This window comes from Triticum urartu, chromosome 5 (assembly GCF_003073215.2).
Source record: "Triticum urartu cultivar G1812 chromosome 5, Tu2.1, whole genome shotgun sequence".
NCBI lineage: Eukaryota > Viridiplantae > Streptophyta > Magnoliopsida > Poales > Poaceae > Triticum > Triticum urartu.
Window position 1 is genome coordinate 324,722,838 of NC_053026.1, and position 12,400 is coordinate 324,735,237.

Consider the following 12,400-nt stretch of genomic DNA (forward strand, 5'->3'; position numbering starts at 1 on the left):
TCCATGGCTCCATGCCATGCGCGTACGCATGGCGGTCTTTATGAGTTTTGCCATGCACGTATGCATGTGCACATGGCCTTGTTTCGCGTACATGTAGTCGATGCGGCTGATGGCGTTTGGCGATGGATAACTCGGTGCTGAATTGCTGATTCGAAGGAGTTGCTGGTTGCATCGTCGGGAGATCCGCGTACGATCTCGTACGTGATGGAAATCGCCGCGGGGTCTATGCCCTCCCGCGATCGGAGGTGCATGTCTTTCGCAGCTGCTCGCCACGATCGTCATCCTCGCGTCGTGTAGACCGGTCGGATTAATGTCCATGCGCCCGTACATGACCGCGCGCGGCACGGTGCGATTTTCATGAAGAAGATCGTATTCTTGTAATCCCCGCTGCTCCGGAATCTAAGGATTGTTGGATTTATTTGGTGACTAATGAAAAACTAATCTAATAGAATTTTAACTTTGAAGAATTCATCTAATCTAATCTACGGAACCAATTTGATCTTTGATCGATTGGGTGCCGTGTCCCCGGGAAGGTGTGAAAGGTCTTAGGATCGGCGTTGTGAGACTAACCGCTCTAATACCATATGAAAATTATAGATGGTCGAATATTGTGTTGTTTTGATTTGACCCTCGTAAGGGTAATATATAGAGTACATCGTGAGGAGCGATACTTGGAGTATAAGACAAGATATAATATGTTTAAACTAATTCTATATTTATCTCTCCTTGTCTCTAACTACACGTATGTATTTCTAACACATCATTCCACAATCTTGACAGAAATAAACTTCATAAGGCACTTCCCATAATAGAGCAAAGACTTCATATATTTTACATTACATGACAAACATGATGCAAGTGCATTATCCAGTGGCAAATCCAGAAAGAAACTGAAGGGTGGGCTCAAAGTTAACCGCAAGAAAACTAAACGGTCATTTTGAAGAGAAAAGGCATTATCTCCTAATCCTTTGTTGAATAAGCTGAGATTTTGCCAGAATACTACAGAAAATATGGATTGTTTATTGGCATTTTTTAAAAAATATCAAAAATTAAACGGAAATTTAAATCTGTCTAGCCAAATAGTCGTTATCTCCCATTCCCCTGTTTCAAACAAGCTCAAACTTTCCTCGATTACTATTGGAAACATGCAGTATTTGCTGGATGTTTTTTAAATATCAAAATTTCAACTAAATTTTGAAATTGTTTAGCAAAATACAGCCACTATCTCTGAATAGCTTTTCTTCAAATGAGCTAAAAAAATCAGATTGCTACTGAAAACATGTACGTAGTATTTACTTAATTGTTCTGAAATTTGGTATTGCCGGCTCTCTGCTCAACTGGCCAGCCGTCGGGCATCGCTAGGTGAGTGTGATCGTGCGTCATCTCGCTCTCATGTGTGCCTACTCAATGTGTTTTGCGGTACTTGCCTATGTACTGGGTTGCTGAGAGCCTGAGACCAAAAGATTGGGTTGCTGAGTTTGACCAAGTGTAGTAGTACTAAAAGAAATTGTATTTTTGGAGGGTAGGCTAGAACCTGTTGAAGCCCCTCTACTGGACTCGCCAATGGGTCCATCCATGAAGTTCAAAATACACCTAACCGGCACTGATTAGCACCTAAACAACACACACATGCAGTACATTACCTTTTCAGAATGAAAACAACACCAACAACACACAACATCAGGACATTTGCAACTAAGAACTTCATCATCAACACAAGCTCTCTCACTAACCCTATGAATGCAGAAGCTTGGTGTTTGCTCATGCTAATGAATGCCTCATTTCCTCTCCTAGGCCTGCTGGTGGAAGCGTTCCTCCCACTCTTCCATTACATCCTCAAGTTCCTCCCATCTGTTCTTTGTTTGCCTATTGCATCGACAATAACACCACCAACAAATATGTTGTGAACCACAATATACATAAACACACTCCAGTTCCCAATGCCAGAAATCACTAGTTTGCTAGCAAACAAGAAAATCAAGAGTAAAAAATGATGTCAAATTTTAAGCCACATTCCTAGAAAAAACACGTTGCCGCCTCAAATTTCACAATAAGAAAATGTCATAACTTGGCTCAAGTAGCGATAATACATAGTTCAAAGTACGATCGGAACGCACAACATAGGTTCACAAAAAATAAAAACAACAAAGTTCACGCCGGGGGCAGCAGCACAACAAGCCCACTAACAATATCGGGGCGTCTTTTCACAAAGATAGAAGCCCCATGAGTAAAGTCGATCCCACCACTCAAGAACATGGTGTGAGGTGACCTTAAGCTTCACCTTCAATCAGCAAAGCCTGCACCCTAACAGTATTATAACCGTTAGCAATATCCAAGACAACAATTAATAGGGTGATGCCACATAGTGATACAAGATTGCCTGCTAAATAGTACAGATTACTTCTTAAGTGCATACAACATCGTGTTGTAAAATGCACGAATTGTCAACAAAACTATGGCCCTTTTAGAGGGGGCAGCCCGGTGCATGTAGCTCCCGCTTGCGCAGGGTCTGGGGAAGGGTCCGACCACTTTGGGTCTATAGTACAGCCTTTCCCTACATTTCTGTAAGAGGCTGTTTTCAGGACTTGAACCCATGACCTCATGGTCACAAGGCAGCAGCTTTACCACTGCGCCAAGGCTCCATGGCCCTTTTAGAGGGGACTATTGAAAAATACTTGCAACTACTGCTATCACCCACGCATTACTCTGCTATGACCTGTTTTCCATTTAATTCATGAGACAATGTGCATGATTACAAACTTTCATCTTTTTGATGAAAAGATGTACTCTAATCAAATGATCTCTCCGGTATTTTAGACACAAGGATTATTATTTTAATTAAGTCTGATCTATTGCTACAATTTTGATAGTGGTGTGGCTTGTTAGTAGTGAGTTTTAGTACAGGATACTACTAATAATACAGATCTGCAACACCTCAGGGACCATTGTGATGTTCAGTAAAACAATCCATAATAGTGTACCTTAGTAGGATATCCATGCTAGAGTTAAACATTTATAATCATGCGTCTGTATTAATTGACATAAGCATCAACGAAAAACGAAGTAAACATGCCCTCAACATTAAGAACCACCCATTTCCACCACCAAATATGCCAAGTATTTAGTTACAAAATTAGAAACTTCAACTATTCAAGAATGTTGTAAAGGAACTTGGAAATTCTTGAAACGTGAAATACATTAAACGAGTTTTCTGTGGACCACATCTTGTGGTTGCTACATATCATGTAAAGAACTCGTTGTTTATTCAAATATAATTGCACCACATAATATAAGATTGCATGCTAACTGTTTACTCACTATATTTTATTTATTTATTTTCGTGCAACCTGGGGCTGAGCAACCCCACTCTCTCTCTCTGCTCATTTGCGTCCCCGTATGCGCCTTCTAGTGTACTCTATACGAGGATTGCCACCATGTAATTTCTACCCTCTATCAATGGAATGATACACAACATGCGTATTCGCGAAATAAAAAGCACCAGTTTTAGCATCGGAGCATCTTACCGGAGTTGTCTGTTGCCTTTTCGGATTAAAGGCTTGCCCAACAGTTGTCAGTTCAGATCCTGGCAAGCATTCGCAGTATAGCAATGTTCTTGACCCAAATGCTTCTGTATACCTGGCCAGGAATTATAATAACATTAAGGTTTAATGGATTCAGTACTACTACTATCACAACAATATATCCCTTTAAGACTCCAATTACATGTCTAATGCTCATTAACAGTGAACATTTTTCAAGTACAAAAGATGAAAAACGTGTCTTGTGCACATTTCAAAACAATGGTCTACTTCCAGGCCATCGCCAATGGTCGTCGGCGTCGTAATACCATTCCCTTCCTGTGGGATTGGGAGACCCTCCTGCAGCGCCCGGCCGAGATCCGCTCTCACGTTGACGGCTTCCATAAAGCCCTTCTGGCTCGCGATTAAGGGCATAATCCTTCGTCCGACACAGGTCCTAATGGCTTGCCGGTTAAGTTCTTCCAGACCTTCTGGCCCACAATAAAGCAGGAGGTCATGGCTCTCTTTGAGGAGTTTTATGTGGGCTCCATTGACCTTCGCCGCCTTAACTACGGGATCATTACATTGATCCCCAAGGTCCCGGGCGCCTCGGACATTCGCCAGTTTTGCCCCATTACGGTTATCAATGTGATCTTCCGCATTCTCGCAAAGGGGTACGCCAATAGGGTAGCCCCTTTGGCCGACCGCATCACCCACCCGGACCAATCCGCCTTCATTCGGGGCCGATATATCTTAGATGGGGTCTTGGTCTTCCACGAAGTCCTGCACGAGGCCAAGTCCAAAAACCTCCTGAAGATTGACTTCCATAAGGCGTACGACACGGTTAGCTGATCCTTCCTTCGGGAAGTGTTGCTTAGAAAAGGGTTTGACAATCTTTGGGTCTCCCGGGTCATGCAGTTGGTGTCGTCGGGTCACACCGCGGTGAACATCAATGGGGAAATCGGTCCCTATTTCCCCACCTCTTGTGGGGTTAGACATGGTGACCCCTTCTCCCCGTTCCTGTTCAACATGGTGGTCGATGCCCTGGCCGCTATCCTGGATAAGGCCAAGGCTGCCGGCCACATACTCGGCATCACCCCACATTTGGTGGAGGGAGGAGGCGTCTCCCTCCTCCAATACGTCGATGACACCATCATTATGGTGCAAGGCTCGGCGGCTGAGATCGCGAACCTCAAATTTCTCCTGCTCTGCTTCCAACACCTGTCGGGCTTTAAAATAAACTTCGCTAAAAGCGAGGTGATGGTCTTGGGCTATTCCCCTTCTGATAGCCAGAGTATCGCTAACCGCCTGAACTGTCGGCTGGGGTCTTTCCCCACTACTTATTTGGGGATCCCCATTAGTGATTCCCGCCTGACAGTAGCCGGCCTGAGACCCTCGGTGCACAAGCTGTAACACCGCATCGAGCCGTGGCAGGGCAAGTGGCTATCTAAGGCGGCCCGCACGATCCTCATCAACTCGTCCCTCTCCAGTCTCCTCCTATTCATTATGAGCTTCTGCAGCCTCCCCGAAACGCTCCACCATGAGATTGGCTCGGTCCAGGCTAGGTTCTACTGGGCTGGCGAGGGTGATAAGCAGAAATACCACATGGTCCGCTGGACCGACATCTGCAAACCCCGGGACCAAGGTGGTCTCGGCATCATTTCCTCCAAGCGCATGAACCTGGCTCTCCTCACTAGATGGCTCTGGCGCATTGCAAACGATGATGGTCGCTTGTGGTTGCAGATCATCCGTCGCAAATACCTGCACGGTCAGCCCCTCGCCTTTTGCGTTAGGACTGGCGGTTCCCAGTTTTGGCAGCCTGTCGTCCAGCTCCTCCCGGTCCTCCGCATTGGGACCTCCATCACGGTCGGCACTGGAACATCCATGATGTTTTGGTTCGACCGCTGGGCTGGGGATCTCCCCTTCGCTGCCAGGTTCCCTGACCTCTTCTTCATTGCGGTCGAACCTAGGATCTCCGTCGAGTCGGCCCTTATTGACTTTGGGCGGCTCGCATTCTGGAGGCCATTTGGGCCACCGGAGGTTGCCGCTTGGCACGAGCTCCTTGATGCCGTGGCTCTCCATGAGCCGGACCTGGCGTAGCCCCACGACGACCGTCTGTCCTGGCATCTCGAGCCCTTTGGCCGCTTCTCCACAAAGTCCCTTTACCGCGCCATTGATCCCTCTCCTGGACCGGCTGTCCTCGAATCTATATGGTCCATCCGTGTGCCCCTCAAAATTAGAATCTTCATGTGGCAATGGATCTGTGGCCGGCTCCCCTCTGGCGTGGAGGTGGTGAAGCGCCAGGGTCCAGGTGATGGCATCTGCCCCCTATGTGGGATGGAAGAAACCTCGAATCACATCTTCTTCTCGTGCGTGTCTTCCCAGTTTCTATGGGGCTGCCTCCAAGAGGCCATCGGTGGCAACTGGTGTAACACTAACTTCCCCGATCTCCTCTCCGAGGTTCAGGCCTCCCCCTTGACAGGCCGCCACATTAGGTGGCTGCTCATTGGGGTGCTCGCTTGGACGCTGTGGACTGTGTGAAATAAGCTTTTCATTCAACAGGTCCCTCTTCGACGTGCTACTGATGCTGTGTTCAAAATGTGTGGTTACTTGCAGCTCTGGCGGCCGCTTAGCCGTCACCAGGACCGAGACGCCATCACCTCCATCATCGCCGACCTTTGCTCGATGGCTATTCGCTTGGCGCCGCCGCTCCCTCCTCCACCACCCGAGCCGGATTAGTCCCTTTGTTGCTACTGCTGCTGCGGTTGACCCGCCTTATTTGTTTTTTTTTTCAGGGCTTGTTGAGCTGTGCCCTCAGCAGAACCTTGTGTACTTTGTGTTGTGCGACTTTGTGTGTGTGTGTGTGGGTGAACCTTGTTGTACCGTTTGGCTATGGTGGTTTGCTTTATCTATAAAGCGGGGCGAAAGCCTTTTTCGGTATAACACATCTGCATTACACTAAAAATGTGTTGTTGCTATAAGTTTTACAACCGACAAAAAACTTGCACACATTGTGAAACAGTAACACATCCACTGTATTAAGAGAAACCGCCAAACTGCTCCAAGTTCTACAACGACAAAAAACAAGTACTCCCTCAGATCCATATTACTTGTCGCTCAAAAGGATGTATTTAACATTGTAATACGTCTAGATAATACATCCATTTGAGCTACAAGTAATATGGATCGGAGGGAGTAATGTAAATAGAAGTACACAAGCGACCGAATGAACAAATAATCTGACAATATATTCAATATTATTATCATTCATTCATATAACCCATTGAAAACTGCATTTGTGGTTGTCAATAAACAACAAAATTCTAGGGACCAATTGTGCAGATTGAGATTCTTCCATGTTTGGAAGAAACGTGTAACTTACCTGCATTTGTCACTGTCGAGACCAGAGAGTTTTCGTAAGGAGATGCCCAGATAGAAGACATAGTCTGTGAGGGTAGAACATCTGCAATGAGTTTGTTCGGCAGTTAGAAATGGCGGCAGATGGAGGTTAGTCCATGTTGGGAAAATAACGTGTGATTTACCTGCATTTGCCTTCATGTATTTAGAAGGAGATGCCAAGATAGCAGACATGGCCTTTGAGGACAGAGCACCTGTAATGAGTTTAATGAGTTCACCTGTTAGAAACGGTGGTAGATGGAGGTTCGTCCATGTTTAGAGAAGAATGTGGAATTTACCTGCATCTTTCTCTGTTGAAATCAAGAACTGATCATAAGGAGTTGCCAAGATAGCAGATATGGCCTGTGAAGGTAGACCACCTGCGATGAGTTCAGCAGTTAGAAATGGCTGCAGGTAGCCAGGTACTCAATGCTTAACTGTTTTACCTGCATTTGTTACCGGTGAGATCCCATAGTTTCTAGCAGGACCTTTCAAAGGATGGAGAACCTGGAAGAAGGATGGAACTTCTGCAAAAAGTTTAGCAGTTAGGAATCTATCGCAAAGATGCATAAACACCAAAAAATAAAAATAAAACATAGAGACTTGAGACTCAGTTAGAATAAACTACGTGCATAATGCAAACATGTATGAAATGCAAGCTGGAATGATGCATGATGAAATCAAAGGTTAACATGGCAATGAATTTCAGTAGACTTCACCATAAGAGTTGAAGAAAGGCATCAAACAAAGACTTGGAAGGAAGAATGTCCAGTTATAAACCAAATTCATGAGACTGAAGCATGGAGAATCAAATATCATTATCAGTGACGCATATATCGCAGGTGCAATTTTGATATGGGGTTTCCTCCTGGTTTGAAAAATGCAAAGGCATCCAACTAATTTACCTGCATTTGTTACTGATGAAATTGTAACAGGCCCCATCAACGTATAAGGGATAGTCTGTGAAACTCGGGCAACTGGAATACCTGCAATAAGTTCAGCAGTTACAATTCAGAAATGGCAGGAGATAGCCACAATTCGGATGAAGTGTAAACAAGAACATCAAGCTTGATGGGGCTGTGCACTGAGGCAGAAAACTTCTGCATTTTCTTGAACAGAATGTGACAAAATGTCATAGAAATCAAATGATGATTGTGCATCATGACACGCGTTAAGTGCAAACATCACAGTAATGCATAAAGCATAAACCTAGAAGCTCATTTCAAAAGCAAGAATGACATAATCGGTGCAGTAAGAACAAATGTGCATAGGAATATTTTCCAAGCAATAATGGTGTGAGAGAATTCAAATCATGACAAGGTATTATGTGTGCACATGCCACAACCCATCAATACCCTAAGCATAAACCTAGCATAGCAGTTCAAAAGCAGCAGCAGCAACACCAATTGGTGCGGTGAGAGCAAAGTGTCAAAAATGCTCTTATATTATGGGACGGAGGGAGTACAAAGGAACGTGGCCCACAATAGTACCAAACCTAAAGGCGGTAATATTAGTTCAGTCCAATTTTGCAGAGAATTATCTTACACTGCTGTTATCTCTGCAAATCCAGTGTGAAAATGAGATGACATTTAAGGGAAGGTAGGTGACAAGTGGCTTGAACTAAATATTATAACCATTGCAAACTCGGTTGAAAGGATGTAATAACTTGTGAAAACCAATAGAAATCCCAAGTAGAAAGAGGAGATCAAGCAGTGAAACTAAAGGTTTTTTAAACAACTTACCATCCTTGTTGACATGTCGAAATGGTTCATACCCTTGACTAAGGTCCGGCCAAGCTTCCAGCCGTAGATCTGAAGACGGTAAGTTTCATCAGTCGCTTGTATGTAATCAAGCTACTAAATATTACTGATTAACAGAAGGTTAAACACAGGCCAGAAGCGCCGGTGCATAGCGGAAGGTTATAGCATGTCGAGAATGTCAAGAGAGCTCAGGGTAGACCAAACTTGACATGGGAAGAGTTCATAAAGAGAGACCTGAAGGACTGAAATATCACCAAAGAACTTAGCCACCAAAGACTGAAATATGACCAGGTTTTGAGATCTTATGGGTTTCAACTCTAGCCTACCCCAACTTGTTTGGGACTGAAAGGCTTTGTTGTTATAAGAACAGAAATTTAAACACAACCGTTCATGTATCATGTATGTATGAACAGGAATGGTAAACAAATGAAAGACGCACGGAGAATAATCTAGTTTTACCTAGAAGATAAACCGTCCATTCCTTTGTCTTGAGAACTAACATGTCTGCCATTGCAAAAACAAAAATATGTTGACAATGAATGCACATATACAAAAGTTATAGGGCACGCAGTAATATCAATGAGGCATATAGCCTTTCAATTTGTACAGCTGGTGTATTCTAACAAGGAACAATTGCATGGATTAATTGTTCGGATAAAGTTTTTCCCTGGTTGGAAAACAATTAATGGTGTTCAACTAATTTACCAAAATCGGTGTCTGATGACATGCCAGGATTTCTAGCTGGACTTCTGAATGTACCAAGATTATTCCGCGAGACTGGATCAACAGGAGCACCTGCGAAGAGTTCAGTAATAATTTTTCGATAAAGGATGTATTTTATTGGCTCAAAATGGAGCATCAAAAGGATACAGACACAATGAACCCACACCCGGCCTCTGCATAGCTAGGATGCACACAGCCAATATGAACACACGCACACAAATAAAACGCCGGCAAAATAGCAAAGTCATATGAGACCAAAGCTATGTGTAGGCGAGGAAAAATGACAAAGCTATTAGATCCATGATCGACAAACTACAACAATGACCATATTCGCACCAACCATCTCATGACACCAAACGAACGACGAGGTTCTTCAACAATAATAAATGGTACATAAACAATAATGGGAGTGTATAGGGCACATAATAGGGATACCCTAAGAATCAACTTAATGCAGCAATCCAACAGCTACAAGAACAAATCGGTGTGGCAAGAGCAAAAAATCAGTTAAAAGGATCATCATTGCATGGTCTCATTCTATTTTTTGAGGACTGGTTTGAGATTTTGCAGACGTGATCAATATGGATAAAATATTATTACTGTTAATCCACAGAAACTTAATGTAGCAACAAAGGAAGTGGAGACAATGACATTGCAAAGCCTTTTAGCCCCAGACAAGTTGGGGTAGGTTAACATAAACCCTTTGCAGTAAAGAAAAATTATAAAATTAAAGGGTTCTTTCGTTCTGGAAGGGTACTAAACTAAAGGCTTTCTGCAAATCAGGCTAAATTAAATGTTCATTTTGAAGTGGGAGTAAATTAAATGTTTGGTGGCCTAAAAGAATCTGAAGCTACCTTTTTGTACCATTGGAGTACAAACATATTGAAGTGGATACCCTTGATCCCGCTTACCAGCTTCCAAACTTGTATCTAAGAAAGACAACAAAAGTTTATTACTCCCTCCGTTCCTAAATACTTGTCTTTCTAGGCATTTCAACAAGTGACTACATACGTAGCAAAATGGGTGAATCTACACTCTAAAATATGTCTACATACATCCGTATGTAGTAGTCATTTGAAATGTCTAAAAAGACAAATATTTAGGAACGGAGGGAGTAGTTGCTATCGTGCGATGAAGTTACCAACACCTAAACAAAGAAAAGGTGTTACCAACAAGATCCACCATCCATTCTTTTGCCTTAATTAACGATTCTGCCATTGAGAGAGGGAAAAAGAAAAGAAGGATTATTATTGACAAGCAGGGAGCATGCATAAAGATCATTATTATTTATTTATTCGCATAAGAGCAACCGTAAGATATTTGTGATGAGGATAATGTACCAGAACATAACCCTTCACGGTGACTTGATATCGAAGAAGGAAGCCTGCACAAAGCAAGAAATATATGCAGGTGTGAATAGAATAGAATGCCATTATATAGAGATTATAAAAGGAAAAGGCAGAACTGAAGATGGTTATGCTGCTGCACATACATCCTCCTCTTACGAAGATAGTGCCTGACAAGAACAGAGCCCGGGATGGGGCCTCGCTTCACATGGCGCCTTGGACGGAAACTAGCAAAGGTTGCATATGAGGCGATCAAAGTGATAGTCACTAGCCAAGAAAGGATTAATATAGGTACTGATTATGTAGTACAGTATGATTTACTAGCATACCCGAAGCCGATGGGGAGTACATTGTGGGGTTCCGCTGGGCCACGCGCCTCTTTCACATGTTCTCTCAACTCTGGAGTTTGATAAGCCAAGTAAACGACAGTGGACGCAGCCTTGTCTCTCACGCGCCCAAAGTCCAGGGAGTCCCTTCGTGTATGAATGAAAACAACATTTGAGCATGAATATTGCTAGGTGTAAAAGTTTCTTTTATATTGCTCTGATCTGAAGAGTTATCAGGCATGAAAATCAATTATCCGAAGGCTGACATCTACAGCGTTGGTTTAGGGGAGAATAAATGAGAGACTGGTTCATAGTTGGTTCAGAAGAAATGATGGGTTTATTAATGGATCAGATAATGGTGATGTACCTGAATCCGCTGGAGGAGAGGAGGGACCAGAGGATGGCGCGGAGCTTGTTGATGGCAAAATTCTTGGTGAAGCACATCCTGAGAGCTGCAGAGACGGCACGGCTCTCGGGCGCCCCGGAGACGATGTCGTGGACGGCCTTGTGCACGCGGAGGAAGTGGAGGAGGACGCGGCCGTGGACGCCCAGAGCAGGGTCGGGCGGCAGGAAGCGGGAGAGATGCTCGATGGCCTCGTCCCACCGGCCCTCCTTGACGAGGTCGGCCAGATGGTACAGGTCGATGCGCGCACCCGACTCGCCGGTAAGCCTGTGTGCACGTCACAAGGTCGGTCAGATCAGATAGAAAGAAATAGTAACGCACAGTTTTTAATGGCGGCGTGGCGTGGCGTGGCGTACGTACGCGTCGTAGGTGTCGAACAGCTTCTGGCGCCGGAGGAAGGAGAGGAGTCGCCGCTGCCGGAAGCGCGACACGCAGGGGTACTCCGGCGAACGCTTGCGCTTGCCGGCCACGGTGACGGAGAACCCCGACCCATCCAAGTGCCTCATCGCGCTTGCCGGCACAAAGGGGCTCTTTTCTTCCGTAATGGATGTGTTGGCGGGAGAGCTTGTTGGCCGCGGATATATACAGAACCCACAGGCCACTGCGCGCGGAGCAGCGGGGACGAGCGTGCTTACGTGGCGCTGAATGATACAGGGGCGAGTCCAATTACAGATGATGACAAGTAGGCCCCTAGAGCACGTAAGTCCCACCGGTCAGGGTCCAAGTTGGTGCATTGGCGCATCCCGCGCCATACCCGCTCGGGGGCGCTCCAGCACGGTCGGTTGGTGGGCCAGCCACTGCCAAACGTGAAAGCCGTAGAAGGCAGAGCGGCGCGCTCTTCGGCCGGCTGGTGGGTCAAAACTCAAAACGACGCCCAGTTCAATCCTTTTTCCATAAGAAAGAAGAAGAAAGTCCTTTTTTTTTTCTT

General features: G+C 44.9%; 1 protein-coding gene across 1 annotated transcript; it reads right to left on the reverse strand.

Annotated features, from left to right (window-relative positions):
* Nucleotides 1-2,038: 2,038 nt before the first annotated feature.
* Nucleotides 2,039-12,006, reverse strand: LOC125555963. The gene is made up of 17 exons (XM_048718769.1): nt 11,833-12,006; nt 11,437-11,739; nt 11,073-11,216; nt 10,890-10,970; nt 10,738-10,781; nt 10,567-10,608; nt 10,252-10,326; nt 9,380-9,469; nt 9,134-9,178; nt 8,657-8,725; nt 7,820-7,900; nt 7,361-7,441; nt 7,214-7,294; nt 7,061-7,129; nt 6,901-6,981; nt 3,525-3,636; nt 2,039-2,297 (listed from the first exon to the last, which is right to left on the reverse strand). The coding sequence occupies exons 1-16, from the start codon at nt 11,976-11,978 to the stop codon at nt 3,572-3,574; spliced, it is 1,497 nt and encodes a 498-aa protein (XP_048574726.1). The 5' UTR covers nt 11,979-12,006; the 3' UTR covers nt 2,039-2,297; nt 3,525-3,571.
* Nucleotides 12,007-12,400: the final 394 nt, after the last annotated feature.

Bases quoted from the DNA above. Each gene is read 5' to 3' on its own strand.
- LOC125555963 (XM_048718769.1), bottom strand. From the start codon at position 11,978: ATGAGGCACTTGGATGGGTCGGGGTTCTCCGTCACCGTGGCCGGCAAG. The intron at 9,179-9,379 runs GTAAATTAGTTG...TTGCAATGGCAG, and splicing joins GTCATCAGACACCGATTTTG to ACATGTTAGTTCTCAAGACA. The intron at 7,442-7,819 runs GTAAATTAGTTG...AACTTTTTGCAG, and splicing joins TTCATCAGTAACAAATGCAG to AAGTTCCATCCTTCTTCCAG.